The sequence below is a fragment of the Neolamprologus brichardi genome, chromosome 17 (genome assembly GCF_056152115.1).
Source record: "Neolamprologus brichardi isolate AB-2024 chromosome 17, ASM5615211v1, whole genome shotgun sequence".
NCBI classification, from domain to species: domain Eukaryota; kingdom Metazoa; phylum Chordata; class Actinopteri; order Cichliformes; family Cichlidae; genus Neolamprologus; species Neolamprologus brichardi.
Window position 1 is genome coordinate 30140908 of NC_142120.1, and position 19943 is coordinate 30160850.

Here is a 19943-nt window from a genome sequence, read left to right on the forward strand (position 1 = left end):
ACAGCAAACCAAGTAAAAACGCCTAAAGGTGGACAAGACTTGAGAGGATGAGAAAAAGCTATAGTTGACTTGTGAGGAAATGTTGAAATGCCGCCCATGAGTAATAGTAACAGAGCAGTGCGCGTGTGTTGTTGTTGAAGGGTGTGTCTCCGTGAGCGTGTGCGTGTTGGCACTAAAAAGAGGAGGTCTCCCAAGGCGAAGTCAACCGAGTCCCTCCACCGATCTGTACAGCGCTCCTACCTCATCCGCAAAAAGCTCTCTGTTGGCCAAATCTGCACATTATCGTGTGCCCGCTGGACTTTACGCCGACGCCGACCCACAAGGACTTTTCTATCACTTCCCCAGGCTACACCGCGGAAGTCCTAAAACCAGAAGCGCAAGCCACAGGAATCAGTTGCCACATCAGATTGCTTACCCAGTTTCTGTTAGTGTGTGTGTGCGTGTAGCTCTAAAGGCCTGCGACGTTTTCATTGATAGTTTTAAGATGTATCAGGTGGCGAGGAAGCTATTTTTTACGGACTGTCGATGTGCTGACAATGCGTCGAAAGCATACGAAGAGCTGTTCGCCAAGCTGGACACTAACAAGGATGGAAAAGTGGATGTGTCCGAGCTGAAGGCAGGCCTGGATGCTATGGGCATCAAGGCTGAGAAAGGGGCAGCTCAGGTAGAGTAACGGCTCCAAACAGGAGTGCGCAGAAATCCCAAATACGGAGAGAAAACCACAACAAATATTTCTTGTAGCGGCAGCGTTAACCTTAAAAGAAGTGAAATTACAGCCGCCAGAGCAGCCAAGTGCACTCAGATTTACTTTTAGAAAGTTATTTATTTGTTTTCGTTACTGATCTTTATGATGACTGGGTTCTTATTTTTTGTGCGCATTACACTGACTTTTAACCAAATGTCCGATTTTCGCAGGCAAAGGTCTGTCTTTGAGAGGATGCACGTGGTACCAATTTTTTGACTGACAAAATAGTGCAATTATAACATAATCGTCTCATCAGCTGATTGTTACACCCCAGGTTATTTTGGACCTCTAGACACCTACTGTATCATGCTGCTGAGTGGCTGCTGCTCGTCAAACACATTTCATTGCAATGTTGACCCTGTGCTAACTTGCATATGACAAATAAAACTGAAACTGAACTATTTGCAGTTCAGCCAGAGATAAAAGCGAGAGCTGTGTAGTGCAGCCTCAGTAATATTTTCACAAGTTGGAAAAACTAAAAGTTCTCTTGGCACCTCATCAGCAGAAATCAAATTCCCAGGAAGCTTTAGGAGTTTTTAAGGACTTGCTCTTGCTCTTAGAACTGAAGAAGCTTCTCAGATGAGAGGTGAAACATCTTCAAGAAACTTAAAAAAGTCCAGACGCTTTTCTTTCCAATCTCCTTAGAATACGATGACCTGGATGACTGAGAACCTTCACAGACATACTATTAAGTACTTGTTTTTCAAGTTTATCCATGCCTAGTTGGGGTTAAAAGCATTTCTTAAGCCATCTAGATTCTAAATATTGTTGCACGCCCTTCCTTTCTTTGGTTATGCATCTTTGAGAAAGGCAATTAAGTCCATATACCTGCACAACAGGCTCCAAAAGATCTGATAGCAGTCTTGTCCTTAAACTAACACTAAACCTCTCCTCCACAGTCACAAACAGTCACTTTTGTGTAGCTGCTGAAAATGCTCTTACTCTGAAAGTGCAGTATCTGTGAGAGGTTATTTCCATGTGCATGCTTTGTTGTCATGGCTTAAAAGTCTTTTCTTCAGTTTCTTGAAAACAGATTGAGTAGTGAAGACAAACTCTGAATTCTCTGGAATTGCACTCAGGACAACCAGGCGTCTGTAAAGAGCTGAAGGGATTGGAAAAAAAACTGCTCTAGAATTTTTAAAGCTGTCTCAATGGTGAACTTTTACTGTGGGTTAAGACTGTAAGTGGAAGGTCCCACCTTTACTAATCAAACAACTGCACATTCCCCGCACTCATAAGTCTGTCAGATGGCTTTAAAAGTTTGAGGCGGGTAAGGTAAGGAGAGGCCGCTGCTGTGTGTAACCAGGTGCTATAAAACAGTTTTATGTGTGCACTATTATCATAACTGTGTAATAAATGGGTAGTAAGGCAGATAACCTAATTTGGTCAGTGCCCTCATTCAGAGCAAAAATTAATCTGTCAAAACTGTAATGCTCTCCTCCTTTGTGCTCCCATACAAACATACTGACAGTTCTCAGTTGCTGGTTTACTTCTTAACAAAGAGCCAATGCTCATAACAGATTTGGTACCAGGCGATATTTTTGTTTCCATTAATTCGCTTCAGCCTGGAGAAACAATGGATTTTTTTTTTTGTCTTGATCTTGGGACATCATTAACACTTGTGAAAGCAATGGCAGTAACTCGGGCAGACAGAGACACAGAGAGTGAGTTAAGATAAAGTAAAGGAGCATTTTGCTGCGTTATTCTGCCACCAACCGCCACAATCAGCCAGCTGCCGTTTGAGCAGGAGATGGAAGACTCCCCTTATGGCTCAGCAGAACCCAGACCTCTCCCTCCGCCTTATGAGGAGGTCAAACACCCGGCTGCAGCAAACAAATGAGGTACGGCAACACGAAGCAGAATGATTGCTAATATTCTGTGTGTGTGTGTTTTTTTCTTCCCCTTTAGAAAATCATTTCTTCTGGAGACAGAAACAAAGATGAGGGGCTCGACTTCAGCGAGTTCTCCAAGTACCTGAAAGAACATGAGAAGAAATTACAACTGACCTTCAAGAGCTTGGACAAAAATAAAGATGGTACGGTGCCATTTTATTATGTAGCACATTTTAATATTAAAAATGCACAAAAAGAGAAAAAGTACAAATAAATGCTTACTTTCTACAGGTCGTATAGACATTACGGAGATAAGGCAGTCACTTGCTGATCTGGGGCTGGAAATCAGCAAAGAGCATGCAGAGAAAATCCTTCAAAGGTATTTCAGCTTATTTATTTATTTTTTATAACTGTTACTCCACAAGCAAACTGTGAACTTACAGCAGTGTCCCGAGCGAGACGAGAAAGAAAGCAGCCTGACGCGCCGCAAGTTAAAGGTGGGAACCCGTGTGAGCGACTGATAACTGGCTCAGTGTGTGGTTTGGCTGAAAAGAGGAGTGAGTGCACATGATAAAGAGCTGGCAAGATATTTTACACTCCCGACGCGGCGCATCGACACCAGAGAATAATATTTTCAAATCGCAAGTGCACGACTGGTCGCAGACTTTGAACCAAGCCACGTCTTGTCAGTCAGAATATGTTTATTGGTGTGTTTAATGTCATGCTGATACTCAAACTCACTACACATTTGCATGTAAAGAAAGAGTAACACATGGTTTTAACACACAGTAGCAGTTTAGTGAGAATGAAAGAACTACTGGTATTGATTACATTTTCATTTCATTTATTTGTTCATTTCAGGCACAACAAAAATACATATATTGAATATAAAGTGCACAAAACAAAAAACAAAAATTACCTGAAAAGGAGTGGGACGAAGAAAACTTATTAAATCCCACCCCTATACTCACTCATCAACAAAAAACAATAAGCTTCCCACAGCTACGCCCATCGTTACAACCAATGTTACAACTCTGAAAACTCCTGTGTGTTTATCAGAATTACAGTTTGTTCCATAAATCCTTCATTATTTACAGAAACTAGGAAATAAACCACGTTACTGGTGGTTTTGGCCAGGCCAGCACGCTTGCTCACTTCACTCATGTATTATAGCATGTGCGTTAATATATCATGTTATTTTTTTTAATCTTAATTATATTTATCTTATCGTTATTTTATATTCAAAATATCAACACACACATACACACACAAAGAACAGTAAATACATATAAATACAGTCAGTTCTCAGTTGTGGTTCATGCTGCAGCACTGAACTGTAATGCACAGGATTTGCATAAGCAAAGCTTGAAGCTGCACATGTGGAGGAGTACACATAACAGTGGAACTAGAGTAAACACAAAATGCAGTAACTGATGAGGGAAGTGGGGCTGGAGGGGCCAGTGAGGACAGTGGCAGAACATGAAAGTAGAGCAGTGGCATATTAAGTATACAGCCTTAATGGTTTAGTTTTTAAATAAAAAAAAAATCATCTAACCTACAGTATTGATGTGGATGGCACCATGACTGTGGACTGGAATGAATGGCGAGAGCACTTCCTGTTTAACCCAGCCACCAACCTGCAGGAGATCGTCCGCTACTGGAAGCACACCACGGTGAGGAGCGCCACTCACTATCTCTACATTATGCTGTATGTGTCGCTGTTGTTTTAGCGTTTGCTTCGTTTGCAGTAGTTGGCATTAGTTTCAGATGATTGCAGTTGTTGCTGATGTTTGAGTAGTTGGTGTGGTTGCAGTGGCCAGTGCAGGCAATTCCAGGTGTTGTTTTGCACTACTTCAATGGCTGGTTTTGTTGCAGAAGATGCCATATTTATTATTATTATTGGACATGGGTTGGTGTGTGTTTTAGGTAAAAAAATAAATAAATAAAAATAAAATATATATATATATATATATATATATATATATATATATATATATATATATATATATATATATATATATATATATATATATATATATATATATATATATATATATTGAAGTTTAAACGCTGCATACTGTTAATATTTTAGTTGCAGTGCAGGCTTCTGCCACAGAGAGGTGACACGCAATAACGGATTTGGGGAACTTTTGGCAACAGATGAGTAGTGTGATTCATTCATGACCAGAGCAGATGAAAGGGGGGAGGAGTCTGAAGAATTTGTCACTTGTGAATGAAATGAACTCTGAATGGTAAAAGAAATCTTCTTGAATGGAGCAAACATGAAACTCTGACATTTTATTAGATTATCAGGGAATAATCAAACCCTGAAGGGCTGCTGCCTATATTTAAGCACAGTTGCGTGCTAGAGGAGCGTCCACTTTCAGTCAGTGGTTAATCTCTAGCGTTCGCTGAGTTCATTCACTGGCATAAGCTCGGAAGTCTAATTAACCTTTGATTTCTAACCTTGGCAGAGATGAGCTAATTTCAGCCTGAGCTGTGGGTGGATTAGTGTATCATTTAGGGGGGCTGGAGGAGGTGAGAGGAAGACTAATTAGTCTAGAAAGGAACAGGAGAGAAGACTTGTTGGGAGCATCTATGGCAATGAAAAGGTCTCGTTATTTCCAGCGTTCAAGCCGAAGCTCTTTGGATTTAGTGCGTTGCTCTGCGGACTGTCGACCTCTGTCTGGGCCCTTGATCAGAATCGTGTGAAGGATCCTGACGGGTCTGAGAACTGGTGTTTATAGGAGGGACCTTGTCCTTTGTTAGAACTGCTAGAGCTAGCAGCCTTATCAAAGGCTTGAGATGGCCTTGGTTCTGCTGCAGCCTCACCAGCAGCAACAGCAACATCAGCAAAGCTGGTTTTTCCTCGACTTGGAAGATGATTGGCTGTATGAGGTGGATGTGGACATGGTAGGTTCTTGTATTCAGATGTTGAGTTTTGGTTGTCATCTGGTCATGGGTAAAAGTATTATTATCTTTAGCTGAGGCATGGTTGAGGTAGTTTAGAAATAGTGTAGCAATTATGTCCACTGGAGAACACAAGTTAATATTTTCACCTTTACATCATGTCAGGTATGAAGAGGCCCATCAGCTGACTAGCATTCTTTAAAACCACATCATACCTGACGTAATGCACAGGTAATCTAAGCTTCAACGGTGCCAAGGCAAATTTCTAGCCAAATCATCACCTATAATTTTATAACACAGTGTTCTATTTGCAGATAAAACTAAAACTAATGTTAGCCGTCAACTCCTGCCTTAAAAATGTCTTAAGGGGGCAGATTTGGTATTTGTGGTTTGTTTAAAAAAAGGCTGATACAATTACTGCAGTGGTAAAAGTAAAAAAAAACAAAAAAAAACAACCCCCCTGCTGCACCTGTGATCTCAAAACGGCAGCTTTACGTCAGTGACGTGCGGTGATGTAAGTGATCTCGCAGCATCGACCTGTAGTTATGCAAGTTTTGGATAAGGATATGGCATGTGTCCCATCTAGGTATTACGTTTAAGGTGAAGCTGGGAATGTGTGGTTATGAGGCTGCCCAGCTTAGCTAAAAGTTCATCTGCAGAGCGGCCTAGTGGGTTTTAACGGTGAGTTTTGACACCTTTACATTTATTAATAAAGACGTAGTTTAATGATTGCTAAAATAGTTCCTGGGTTTTCCAAAGGGTGGCTGCATAGGCAGAAACCACCCTCACTAACTTCTGATGCAAACCATTTTGTTCTATAATAAGGCTTGAAGTGTGACAGAAACCGCTCAGTTCAGAAAGGGCCTTTAAGGGTGCTTCCTTCCTTTTAAACTGCATTTAAAAGGATTCAGAATGGTAGTGTAAGAGACAAAATCAGAATATAGCTAATAGCGCTAATTAGCCAGTGCTAGCAAGCGAGCCCAATTATCAAAGAGCATTACCGGTGTTGTGCCAAAAAGTGATTGTCTGCCAAAAAGTGATTTCCGGTATTTGCCAAAAACTGATTGCTCGTATTTAAACTGCTATAAGTAACTTGTTGGGCTATAATATGTGAAACATATGTTAAATGCATCCCTCATGGATGACATAAAGTCATATTGAGCCACAAACAACATTCGTGTAACAAGGTAGAAGCCGCAATCAGTTTTTGGCAGTGACTTTTATATAACCTTTATTTATGCAGTTAAAAAAAATCTCATTAACATTAAAAATGTATTTTGTCAGAGTAAGCTGGCCAAGAGGACAGCAGAAATGGCAGCAAATATGACAATAGTTCTGTAAAAATATTTTAAACGAGGATAAAGGACCGGATTGGTTATAATGTAAGTACAATATAACACAGAGCTGTAAAGATACTTGAAAAAACAGATAATTTTTGAATTCTATATATAACCCTGTTATATATAGTAAACGCTGTTCACCGAAGTCTATTTACCAACATACATAAAGATATTACACATAAAAAAATACACGGAAACATTGGAAATCAGTTTTTGGCTGGCAATCACTTTTTGGCACAACACCGGTACTTGTTCACTGTGAAAAAACAAAACAAAACAAAACCCTTATAACTGAGTAGTTAGCTTGGGAAAAGAAAAGTGCAGGAGCAACTTATCGTCTTACTGGACCTTAAAGGTGGAACTGCAATGGGGGTATTTTTTTGATTTTTTATTATTAATAAATATATGTTGGATGTATTATTTGATAAATGTATTCTATTTTTTTATAGAGTGAATATTTTATTTATTTTTGTAAATAATAAATATTTCTACTAATAATTACAGAGGTTACAGGATTAAGACTGTCCCAGAGGCTATGTGCATCTTTTATAGACAGTCTATTGTCAGCAGTCAGTCTCTTTGACTGTGACTTGATTGTACTGTATTGGGTGTAGGTTTTGGACATTGGTGACAGCCTCACCATCCCAGATGAGTTCACAGAGGAGGAGAAGACCACAGGTCTGTGGTGGAAGCAGCTGACTGCAGGAGCAGTGGCGGGTGCTGTGTCCCGTACAGGAACCGCCCCTCTGGACAGAATGAAGGTCTTCATGCAGGTGGGTCAAGATTTCTTTTAGATTTTATAAAATGCCGGTTGGGTTGTTCATCAGTCCTTTTCTCCAGGAATTAGGTTTTTACTAAATGTGCTCATTGGTCCATGTGGTGATAAGTGTGCTTCAAAATGCCGTGGCATGGTTACAAAAAATGGTGCAGAATTAGCTTAAAAGAATGGTCTTGTGTTAGTCTGGGTTATCCTGTTTTTAAAAAATACCACATAAACAATCAGCAGACACTTTATTAGGTACATCTTGCTAGTACTGGGTTGGATTCACTTTTCCCTTCAGAACTGCTTTCATTCTTCATGGAACAGATTCAGCACGGTGTTGGAAACATTCCTCAGAGATTTTGCTCCATATTGACATGATGTCATCACATAGTTGCTGCAGATTTGTCGGCTGCACATCATGATACAAATCTCCTGTTCCACCACATCCCAAAAGGGTCTCTATTGGATTGTGATCAGTACAGTACACTTGCTATCATGTTCAAGAAACCAGTTGATTTAAGCTTAGTGACATGATGCATTATGCTACTGGAAGCAGCTATCAGAAGGTGGGTACACAGTGGTTATAAAGGGATGAAAATGGCCACCATTAGCACTCAGGTAAGCTCTATTGGTAGCAATGGGTCCAAAGTGTACCAAAGTAAATATCCCCCACACCATTACACCATCACCACCAGCCTGACCCAATGATTCATGGCAGGGTGGATCCATGCTTATATGCTAACCACTGTACTATATTCAAACTCATTTAAATCACCCTTCTTCTCCATTCTGATGCTCACTTTGAATTTCAGCAATTGAATTTCGAGCCCTTGCTGCTTAGTTATAACTTAAAAGTGCTTTTTCCCCCCAGGTGCACGCTTCTACAACCAACAAAATCAGCCTGGTCAGCGGCTTCAAGCAAATGCTAAAAGAAGGAGGGGTGACTTCTTTGTGGAGAGGAAATGGTATCAATGTCATGAAGATCGCCCCCGAGACAGCCATTAAATTCATGGCTTATGAACAGGTAAGTTCTCCTCCTCTTTACAGACTCCAGTATAAATCGCAGCTTATGGTCACGTTAAATGTTACATGTTGAACTTCTAACACTAGCAGTCACTTTTGTCACTGATGTGTGATCCTGCTGAGCCGTTCGGTTTTCATGTTCCCGTGTCACCAGTATAAGAAGCTGCTGTCCAGTGAACCGGGTAAGGTGAAGTCCCACGAGAGGTTCATGGCAGGATCGTTGGCTGGAGCCACTGCACAAACTGCCATCTACCCCATGGAGGTGAGTGGAAGTGTAGTCTTTACAGCACAGATGCATGAAGAGTGCACGTGTGGATGATAGTAACAGGAGGAGACACCACAGGAGGGGCAAGCAAGTTTCCATATCACATATGGAGACACATGAGGGCAGGGACAGCTCAGTAAGGGGAGGAATAGCTCAGTAGGTAAAGTGGTTGCCTCGTGATCGGAAGGTCGGGGGTTCGAATCCACTAAACGGCTATACTGAGGTACTGAACAAATTACCGTCCCTACACGCTGCTCCCCAGGCGCTCCATTGGTGGCTGCCCACTTCTTCACTGAGTGAATGCAGAGGAGTAATTTCTCTATGGGGACTAACACATACACCCACATTATACATGGTGTGCGCAGTTTTATTGGTTTGTTAATTACCTCATGTGTCTTGTTTGATCATATCTTAGTGTCCAAACAAATTTTAGATGTCTTAACCAATCCAGTAGCATAAAAGATGCAGTAACACGTTAAGTCAAATGTGCAACCTGATGTGAAACAGCCACACTAATCATCTTTGTCTCTTCAGGTGATGAAAACCCGTATGACCCTGAGGAAAACCGGACAGTACTCAGGAATGTTTGACTGTGCCAAGAAAGTCCTGAAGAAAGAGGGAGTGAAGGCGTTTTACAAGGGCTACATTCCCAATATTCTGGGCATTATCCCCTATGCTGGGATAGATCTGGCAGTGTATGAGGTAAATCCTGATGAATCATTCCTGTCTGGAAAAATGTTCGGAAGGTTCAGAATCACCTACAACACCATACTTCCATAGAAAACTCCATTTTAATCTGTTTAAGCATCACTTGTGTGCTGATTTTGCAAAATATGATGCATCAACCCTCACTCTCATCTGTCATTCCTGTGTATTCCATACCAGAGCTTGAAGAACTTCTGGTTGTCCCACTATGCCAAAGACACAGCCAATCCAGGGGTTCTGGTGCTGCTGGGCTGTGGTACCATTTCCAGCACCTGCGGCCAGCTGGCCAGCTATCCCCTGGCTCTGATCCGAACCCGCATGCAAGCACAAGGTACGGTGAACCTTAAAGAAATAGCCCCCCTTATTAATGCTTGCATTTAACTTGTAGTACCATAATGCCACTGAGTTGTTCAAGTGTTTTACGAGGAAATTCAAGATTTTTTCATGAAATCTTTGCTTAAATGCAAAACTAATAAATCTATGTGAGTTCTTTATAACTACTCTGTTTATTAGACATTTGAGCCATGCATGTGCTTCAGTATTCAAGAGAGGAAACGGTAAAGGACCTGAACGAGTGCTGAGACCATTTAAAGTAAAACGACAAGAGTACAAAATATCATAAACAAGCCCTTTATCTAAATTTTACTTGCAGTAATGTGAAAAAAGCCCCAAGTTTTTATAGGACATAATTTAAAAACATGATTTAAAAAACATCACCTGATTGTTAACAGGTCTTAAGTGCTTGAGGTTTTCCGTTTGATTTCATTAGTCTCTCGTCATTAAGCTTTGCTGCATTCGTGCACAGCTCTCGTAAGGTTTTTCTCTGAGCATCATACATTCTGTGGATAATCTTTTTCACTGCAGGATGATTATAACCCTTCTCAGACTGATGAGCCGCAACAGTTGCGTCTCTAAGACCATTGCTGATGTTTTTCCTCCTTGGTGTTGTGTTAACTGCCAAAACTTCTGCTTTAATACAGGTGCTCTTACTGGCTGATGATTAGTAATCAAGTGCATTTGATTAGCAGTATCGGCTACTTTGTTTTTTACCAACAGGTTCTGCATTTTACAATTTAAAAAAAAAATAGCACTGTAAAATCTGTCAAGTATTATTGTTTCTTTAGAAGTTGTGTTTAAATAATTTAAGACTTCCAAATGATGATATATAAAACACCTGAAACATGATGGGCCACCAAAAAGTATCCACATAAATATACTGGAATAGGTTTTATTTTGCATTTGTCTCTTAACTTCAATGAGGTATCATTCAAATAAAAGAAATACTTCAAAACTGTCCACAGAGGGGGTTAAATAACCTTAAAACCGTGGTTATGAGGTTTAACTGAGGACTTTGTGCTTTATTCTGAAGTCATCAACATTTACACTTGGAAAACAATTTTCAGTTCTTTAATCTCAGCTAATTTCAAACATATGTTGCTTATAAGCAGCCAATACTTCTAAAATCTAGAGATTTCAAACATGAGGAGATCTTTTTCTTCACTTGTCTGGCTTTACCTTTCTTTTCTCAGCTTCTGTTGAGGGCTCAGAGCAGCTGCCGATGAATCTGATGGTGAAGAAGATTATGAAAAAGGAGGGCTTCTTTGGACTTTACCGCGGCATCCTGCCCAATTTCATGAAGGTCATACCAGCCGTCAGCATTAGCTACGTGGTGTACGAGTACATGCGGTCTGGTCTGGGTATTCAGAAATAGGCAGCAGAGTTCTCAGTGACCGCATGTGTTTACGAGTGTAAGAAAAGGTGCACCCAACTTTTTTCTTTTCTTTTCTTTTCAAAACACTCCCTCCTTTTTTACATATGTTGTTTGCCCTTGTTTACCTGCAGTCCACTGAGACCGCAGGCCTTTGCTCATACAAAGAAAATCCTGCAGCGCTAACGCAGGGCTGACAGTGAGTAGGAAAATCTCTACAAAGTTTCCAAATGTTGGTTGTGTTTATTGTGCACTCCTAGCTTTATGTACTCCAACAAGCCTCATGATCTACTTCAGATGAGTTCATCTCTGGCTTTGAAAACCAAGAACACTTATCAGGGTAATTTCTTTTTGGTTTAATTGTTGAATAGAAACGTTACTCTAATATTTAATCAAAAAGTCCAAGAAGTCACCTGCTGCAATTTTCTGTTTTTTGTTTATCTTCTTATCATCAAAAATAATCTGACCAAGTCCCACGTGTGGTGGGGAAACTGTTTCACAAAGAAATCTGCAGAAACTAAAACAAACAAACAAGTGCAATACTGTATTTACACATTGTGTGACATCTGAGAGAGGTTTGACTTTTTAATAAGGGGTTTCATCTGAGGGTCATTGGTTCATTAAAAGGGTCTTTTCATACGGGACAGAAAAGGAGAACTGTGCCTTATGTTTTTTTATTCTCAGATATCTGTGGACTTCAACACCCCTGTTTTCTCTTGCCTTTCTTTCAAATATGTCTTTATTAGGCGCTGGTGTTTATGTGAATAAATCTGGATACAAATGTTAAAAGATGTACGTGCATTTCTTTTCAAACAATAATAAAATGATTTGTTGTCCAGCTGAGACAATTAGTGTACAGTGAGCTCAGGTTTTTATTCTACACTGTGTTCACGTCTCTGGCCTTGTGTGACACTCGATCGCTGAGGCTTTAAGCAGAGATTAGTCCACTTCAGGGCTTATGTAATAACTGCTTTCCCTGGTGATGTCAATACTACAGTGTAACAGTGGAGCTGCTAATTTGAAGTGCAAATGTTGCCTAAAAAATATGCAATTTTCATTTAACAACTCAAAACGTAATATGGGCAAATTCTTTGAATCAGGTAAGAAAAATGGACTATAAGACCATCAGCAGGAATCCAATTATTCAGAAATATAAAATGACCATCAATCGCCCCCAGTCTAGAGATCCATGCAAGATCTTACCTCACTGGGTGAGGATGATCATGAGATAAGAGGTAGATCAGCTCAAACAGCACAGGAGGAGCCTGTTAATGACCTAAAGGCAGTTAGGACCACAGGCATCAAGGACATCATTCATTCAACACAACACGCCGTAATAGGCTGAGATCTCGCAACACATGTTCAGGCCAGTCTTAAGTTTGACAGTGAGAATCTAAATGATTCTGCGATGAATTGGGAGAAAGTGTTGTGATCAAATGAAACCATAATCGGAGCTCTTTGGCATCAAATGAAGAAAAGAAATGCTGAGTATGACCCAAACACCAGCATCACAACAGGCAGGCATGCTTTTCTGCTATGGGGTTCAGGGCAACTGTTTGTTTCTTTTTTAATATTTTCGAAGTGAGCAAACTTACAAATTTTGTAGGAGATAGAACAATTATCTTCCCCAGTGTGTGTTAAATATTAACTCAGTGAGAAGATTATAATTTCAATGTCTTTTATTTTCCTTCTTGCTTCATACAATATGAACATCGTTGACTTTGGTGTCTCCTAGTGGTTTTAAAAATCACTGACACATGCTTCTTCTCTATAATATGAAAGACTAGGTTCAAGTTTAATGTAATGGCTTTATGTGGAAGACAAAACAGTATGGAACAAATTTTGTCCACATTACCATGAACAAGTGGAACACATGTTACTAAAAGGTGGACAGACAGACTTAAATTTTATTTATTTATTTTTATCTCTGGTTTGCTTTAACAGAGTTCAGTTTGTAACATGATATTTAACACAGGCAACTTCTAGAAACAGAGATCAACCCAACAGGTTCAGAGATCATCAATATCAAGAAAAACTTTGAAGTCAGATCACCCAAATAAAGATTTAGCACAACCCAGGGATGCCCCGTCCAGCCAAATGTCATCAATCTCTGAAAATGCTCTTCTCTGGGTATGAACCGTTCATTATAAGGGTGCCTAAGAGAGAAAAAAACGCAACAATGGTTAGGATGGCGCGCAGGGCTTTGAACCAACTGGGGTAAGTGGGAAGGAGAGACAGATCATAATGGAGTGAGATTCCGAGTCCCATGATGACCATGGTGGCAGCAGGAACAATGCTGTCACTCATCAGCATGGCCACCCAGGCCAAGAGGGAGGGGATGACGCTGTTGGCCAGGTTTATCCAGTCAGGTTTTGCTGGGCTGCTCTCGGGAAGAGCGAATCCCCATCTCGCTCCACCAAGGAAAGAAACGATGGAGGCAGCATAGGCTAGCTGGGCATACGCCAACTCTGGGTAGTAGCTCTCAGTCACAGCCATAAACAAGGTGGGTGAGACGAAGGGGACAAGCCCTGCAAACCCCAGGTAGAGGGCAGGTCTGGGACTTTTCAACAAGTCCTTCATGTCATAGCGCAACAGATCGAGTTCTCTAGGAGGAGGTTCAGGCAGTGCTCGCTTTTTCAACCTCGCAACAGAAGTGTGGAAGTGTTGGCTCCTCATCCAAAAAGAAGCATCATGATTCTGGTTTCTCTGGAAGAGGTCAGTCTTATTAAAACTAAACACAGCAAGAGCTTTTGCTTGTCCTGTTCCTCTTCCTGCAAACCAGAGACTAGCTGGTGAAGCCCAGCTGGAAGATACCCCAGTCCCAGCTGATGGCCAGCATTTTTGCATAGGACCTGCCCAGTGTAATACCTGGAAAGATATTCACGATAAAGTTGTTTTTTTTTTAAGTTATAAAACTACAAAGAGCAATGAAAAGGTAAAATCATGTGTATGTTACCTTCTGGGCTGCAAATCTGCCTTTTCTGAATATAACAGAAAGCATCTAATGAAAAATGGGACAAAGGAATGGTTATGATGAGCACACAATAAAGGTCACATAAAAACACAGGGAGGAATTTTTAATGTTGACAAATCTTCTGATTTTAAAACATCTGTAGATGTTTCAACCTTGTCTATCAAGCGTTTTTAAAGGAATATGAATCATAATAAATAAAGGAATGATAATAATAAATGTATTAATTGTAGCAATAACTTCAGACTGAGGACAGAGAAAATCGTCTGTTCAAGGGTACAGGTGGTGTGACTTGTCAAACTGATCAGTCTTTTCCTTTGCCTCTCGCTTACGCTGCTAGGTGAAGTGTCTCCGGTAGTTAACGACACTTATACAGTTCAGTTACACATAATAATACATTATATCACATAAATGAATAATTAGACGTAAATTCGAGGATTTGTCACCCCTGTCGCTTTGTAGCGGAGTCCTCCTAGAAGGACCTACATGTGTGTCTCTGTTGATAACACCGGCTGATACGTCAAACAAACGTTACACTGCAAAAGCGCCAACATCTGCGGTTCAGGGAGATGACAACATTACCTTTATTTCAGCAAGTAAACTTCATACTTTTAAAGCTGTTTCTCCCCAGGGTCAGCGAGCACCCAGCTTACCCAGCTCTGGTACACAGCTATTTACTTCCGTGTTTGAACCTTGGCTTCTGCAATTTCAGTTCCGCTACAGTGGCGTTGACAGAAACGAGTTGTCGTTCAATTTGCATTTGTCTCTTAAATATTAGACTTGGTTATTTACATAATGATGTTGCTTAATATGAAATTATTTCACATTTGTGAAAAAGAATTTGGCGTGACTGCATTGTGTGGCAATAGTTGATCAGTCCTGCACTGTAGTTTGTAGGAACTTTAGCACATAAAAAAAACAAACCTGGCCACCTGACATGAACTATAAACTACAAAGCAAAACAGTCTAAACTATACTATGAAAATGAAACACAGCTCTTGTGCTTGATACAGTGCTTTCCATCCTCATGCATCTTTAAATCTAAGAATGTTGGTCTTATTTCCAACACAGTTAAGTCAGCATTCTTGTGCACACAGTCATTAAGATCTGCAGCTGGACGGCAGTGGACTTTTCAAAGAGCAGGTGGTTTCGTGTCCTTGATATGCACGTGATTATTCTTCAGTGTGAGCATGAAAACTGGCCCTTCGGCTGTTTAGAAGATACACAGGATTCCTTTGTGAACTTCCAGCCATCATTGGTAGATTTTGTGGTTTGAATTTATTTCACTTGGGCATAGTCTGTCATTTTGCGGCGTTTAAACTCTTTAATAATTCAACTTTAAAAAAACAAAAACAAACAAACAACTTATTAATAACCGAATTCGAAATAAAAATGGAACCGAGTAAAGCTCTTACCAGCGTGCATTTTCTTCAAGTCCGAGTTTTGTTTCCTCCTTATGGATAACTGTGCAGAGCTCAATGAATGTGTCTGAATCTGTGTGAATATCTTTTAGGTATAAATGTGATTAAAAAGTGGAAAAAAGTAAACTCAGAAAGAAAAAGTATTGCACTTAGGTACAGTTTGTGTAAATTTGATTTTATTTTTATTTAGTGAACTTTACGTTGACTGAAAACAGCATTTAAGACTAGATTTACTAAACCTGCGCTAATTTGCGTAACTTCCCTTAACCCAACACCTACTAGAATTACTGGCTTTTTTATTTTCTGGTGCAAGTCCCGAGGTGTTAATCACCCCTGCTGAGATTTTCACAGGTCGTCAGCTCGTTTCTCCTCCAGCTTTTGTTGTGCAAACCACCCATTATCCTTGAGGCCTGGCACATTTGCATTTGCTCACTCACAGATCACAGATCCAAGCCAGGCCAAACCTCTGTGTTACAACCTTCAGAAATTCCTGTCATATTGATACAAAAGACACACATTCACAATATATGGGTACACAAGTCTGTTTTATTTGTTTTTTAAGTGTTTCAAACTTTACAGCGTTTGCAGACCCAGTCTTCATCATCCCTGCATTTGGCACAGGTGAATTTCTTACATGTTGCATAGGTAAACCTGCTGCGATTCCTGTTGCAGCTCTCTTGCACCTGGCACTGCGTTGTCTTTCCAGTCCCTGGCACAGCAGCTTCAGCAGGCTGTGCTAATATTTCCTTGTGCTGCATGAATCGGCAACGAAGTTCCTGAGCTAGAAGACTCAGAAACAATCTTCTTTTGCCTGTCCACCCTGTACATGCCTTGTACAAAATGTAGGCATTCCCCGCCGCCAGGTCCAGCATATTGTAGAAAACTGCTACTGGCCACCTGCGTGTTGCTGCTCTTATGGAATACATCCGCGCAAGTTGAGGAAGTTCACGCCGGACTTTATTCACTGTGCCCAGTAACGTTGTTTTGCGCTGCAGCAGTCTGTGCGACAGTGACAGTGAAGTAAAGAAATTGTCCGTTGTGACGTTTCTCCCATCATCCAAAAACGGCTCCATCAGTTTCATGACCACGTTCTCTGCCAGCCTCTCTCCCTTCTGACGACTGGGGTCTTTTCCCAAGTCAGGAGATGCACTGCAGACATATTTGGTGTCCAAGTCTGTGGCCATCCAGAACTTGATCCCAAATTTGTGTGGCTTGGTTGCGATATATTGTGTGAATGGACAACGAACCTTGGTAGGGAACAGCTGTTCATCTATGGTCATGTGTTCTCCTGGAGTGAAACTCTTAGCACAGTTCTCGTTGAAGCGTGTCCAGATGTCAGAGATCGCCGCAAATTTGTCTGTTTTCACCCGTTTTGCCCGCGTGTCCTTGTCATCAAATCGAAGGTGTTGCATAATTGAAATGAATCTATCTCGGGGCATTGTCTCTTTGATTACTGGCACCAGAAATCTTTCTGACCAGCAATCCACAATGGCACCAACGGGACACATGATTGCTCTTACAAACAGGATGGAAATGAATGCCATCAGTTCATGAACTGACAAATTCCAATCCGGCTCTGTTCTGCGGGCTTGATGTACCGTACAGTCTCTGATGGTGTGCAGCATTCCCACATCTAACAGGCAAAGGAAGCTTTGGAGCACACTTGTAATTTTACGCTGTTGAAAGATAAACAAATAGAGAATGGTAAATTTACATGAACCTCACTCTAAATGGGTTTATATAAATATCATATGTAACATGGCAATGACAAACCTCAGCAGACTCTGTGGGTCCAGCTTGCGCAGTGAAGCACGAGCGATTTGCTCCTGCACTGGGCATTCCATTGTCCTCCTCTACCCACGCAGTGCCTTCTTTTGCCGTCTGGCTCAGACAGGGCTTCCCAGTACCACGGGGCCTCTTCCGAGGAGGCATGTTGGGTTCTTCCGTCTCCTTTTCAGATTCTTCTGATGAGGTGTCAGTGGCCTGCTGGACAAACGAAACCTCTCCTCCATCAGAATCTGCTTCGTCCATTTCCTGAAGCATGGCCCAAGCCTGTTGCGCGGATAGGTTCTTCCTGCGTGGCAGTGATACGGAGGCCATCCTGATGTGCGTTCTCAGAAATGCGAAGAAGAAATGATTCTCCCTCCTGGTCGGTCTGCTTTTATGCACAGCACTGTGCTGTAGTCAAGCAATGCCACTCCTACACATACACAAATCTCTCCTGGTTGGGGGAGGGTGTTTTGCACAACAAAAGCAGGAGAACAATGGAGCTGAAGGCCTTTGAAAATCTCAGCGGGGTGCTAGCACTAGAATTATTGAGCCTTTTTTTTCCTGCTGTCCCTACTACTACATTTACTAACCCTGCGCAAATTTGTGTAAATTCCCTGAACCTAACACCTCCTAGTACCCTGCTGAGAGGCCTTCAGCTCCATTGTAGGGTTGTAACACAGGTTTTTCTCTTGCCTTGGATCTGAGCTACTCTGAGTGAACAAATGCAAATGTTCCAGGCCTCAAAGATAATGGGTGGTTTGCACAACAAAAACAGGAGGATAATCGAGCTGATAACCTGTGAAAATTTCAGCAGGGGTGATTAACACCTCGGGACTTCCACCAGAAAATACAAATTCTAGGAGGTCTTACCGGTAGGTTCAGGGGATTTATGCAAATTTGCGCAGGGCTAATAGATCTAGTAGTAGGGACTTGCACCAGGAAAAAAAAGGCTCATATATATATATATATATATATATATATATATATATATATATATATATATATATATATATATATATATATATATATATATATATATATATATATAACTAGACTTTATGTATATTATGTAAGGTGTGGATATATAAATATATGTACAACTCTGTGTATATATGTTTATGGACAGGCATGCAATGTAGTGACAAGGATTGACAAGAACTAATATTGCATAATAGTGCACATAAAAGCTACTACTAATATGGTGTATTGTAGGCTGCAGGTACTTTGTTGTTGTGTCTGACAACGATTGGAAGGACAGACCTTCTCCTGGTTCTCTCCTGAATCTCTCCTGGTTGGGGGTTGGGGGAGGGTATGTTTGCACAACAAAAGCAGGAGAACAATGGAGCCGAAGGCCTCTCAGCGGGGTGCTAGGAGGTGTTAGGTTCAGGGGAATTTACGCAAATTTGCGCAGGGTCAGTAAATCTAGTAGTAGGGACTTGCACCAGGAAAAAAAGGGGTCAGTAATTCTAGTGTTAAATTGCATTTACCATTTTGTTACATTAGTGATAAACATGTAGTCAAAAAAATTATATTTCTCAAAAACCTCCTAAAAAGAAGCCACTCTGCACATTTTCACTTTTGGCACAAATATTTTTGGTGGAGGAAATATGTTTAGACCATTAAGTTAAAATTGATAATATCACAATGTAAAGGTAAAGAATTGCATTTTTAAAAAATAATTTGGCATCAAAAGTAAAATAAAGATTTGTCTCTATGAGTTCCTCTCTGACCTAAACAATGAGGAGCTAATTATAATTTCCAGAGTGGATTTTCTTCTTTCAAAAAAAGTTTGACTTGTTTAAAAAGGTTTAGTTTAGTTTTTTTTAGTTTCTGCATTAGTTTTAGTCTTTTTATTTGTGTAAAGCGTGAACCATGAAATAATTGCGAGAACATTCAAATTTTTTGCAGCTGGAATGTTTGTTGAACCTTCTAATAATTAAAACAAATATGAATAAATAAATAAGAATGAACTGGCAAATAAGAGATCTCACCCTATGGTAAGCCCGAGCCCTCCCACAACCTTGATCAAGATAAGTGGAAGAGAATGGATGGGTGAATATAGGAGGATGAATATAGTAGTTCAAGTTATTATTAAAAAATAACTTTTACTACAATTTATTGGTTAAAATTTCTTGTGCAATTTATTCTGTTTTTTCAGTAAAAAAAAAAGATGATGTAAAGGTTTTAAATACTCACAAATACTCGTGTATCAAATACAATACACTTGGCATTACAGTTTTAATTATTATTAAAATATCAGAGCCAAGAGTTAGGAAAATCAGCACTGGCATTACAAAAAAACATAAAAATAAAATAAAAATACAGAACCTTTTCGAGTTTCACATGTCTCAATAAGCACATTGATCAATACCTCATCAGGTAATCTGTAATAAAGCTTTTACTAAACTAACAAATCCAAAAGCTAAGGACATTTACTCCACATATTTAGTTTAGTTAATTTTCAAAGCTCACAATATCATTTCAGGTAGT

At 40.3% G+C, this 19943-nt stretch overlaps 3 protein-coding genes across 4 annotated transcripts; 1 reads left to right on the top strand and 2 right to left on the bottom strand.

Moving 5' to 3' along the window:
* Positions 1-163: 163 nt before the first annotated feature.
* slc25a24 (solute carrier family 25 member 24) lies at positions 164-12080 on the top strand. Of its 2 annotated transcripts, none has more exons than XM_087830464.1 (10): positions 164-664; positions 2654-2780; positions 2869-2956; positions 4139-4250; positions 7442-7600; positions 8462-8614; positions 8768-8875; positions 9413-9580; positions 9764-9914; positions 11113-12080. In XM_087830464.1, the coding sequence occupies exons 1-10, from the start codon at positions 485-487 to the stop codon at positions 11292-11294; spliced, it is 1428 nt and encodes a 475-aa protein (XP_087686590.1). In that variant the 5' UTR covers positions 164-484; the 3' UTR covers positions 11295-12080. The 2 variants fall into 2 exon arrangements, with proteins under 2 accessions (XP_087686590.1, XP_087686589.1); XM_087830463.1 differs by lacking the exon at positions 164-664 and adding an exon at positions 2346-2555.
* Positions 12081-12952: 872 nt separating this feature from the next.
* On the bottom strand, positions 12953-14961 carry LOC102777953 (transmembrane protein 69-like). Its single transcript, XM_006797780.3, has 3 exons — positions 14845-14961; positions 14248-14292; positions 12953-14159 (listed from the first exon to the last, which is right to left on the bottom strand). Exons 2-3 carry the CDS (start codon positions 14290-14292, stop codon positions 13395-13397), a joined length of 810 nt encoding a protein of 269 aa, XP_006797843.2. The 5' UTR covers positions 14845-14961; the 3' UTR covers positions 12953-13394.
* A 1124-nt stretch (positions 14962-16085) lies between these two features.
* LOC148097979 (uncharacterized) lies at positions 16086-17858 on the bottom strand. Its single transcript, XM_087830693.1, has 2 exons — positions 17457-17858; positions 16086-17359 (listed from the first exon to the last, which is right to left on the bottom strand). Exons 1-2 carry the CDS (start codon positions 17781-17783, stop codon positions 16250-16252), a joined length of 1437 nt encoding a protein of 478 aa, XP_087686819.1. The 5' UTR covers positions 17784-17858; the 3' UTR covers positions 16086-16249.
* Between the last annotated feature and the right edge of the window lie 2085 nt (positions 17859-19943).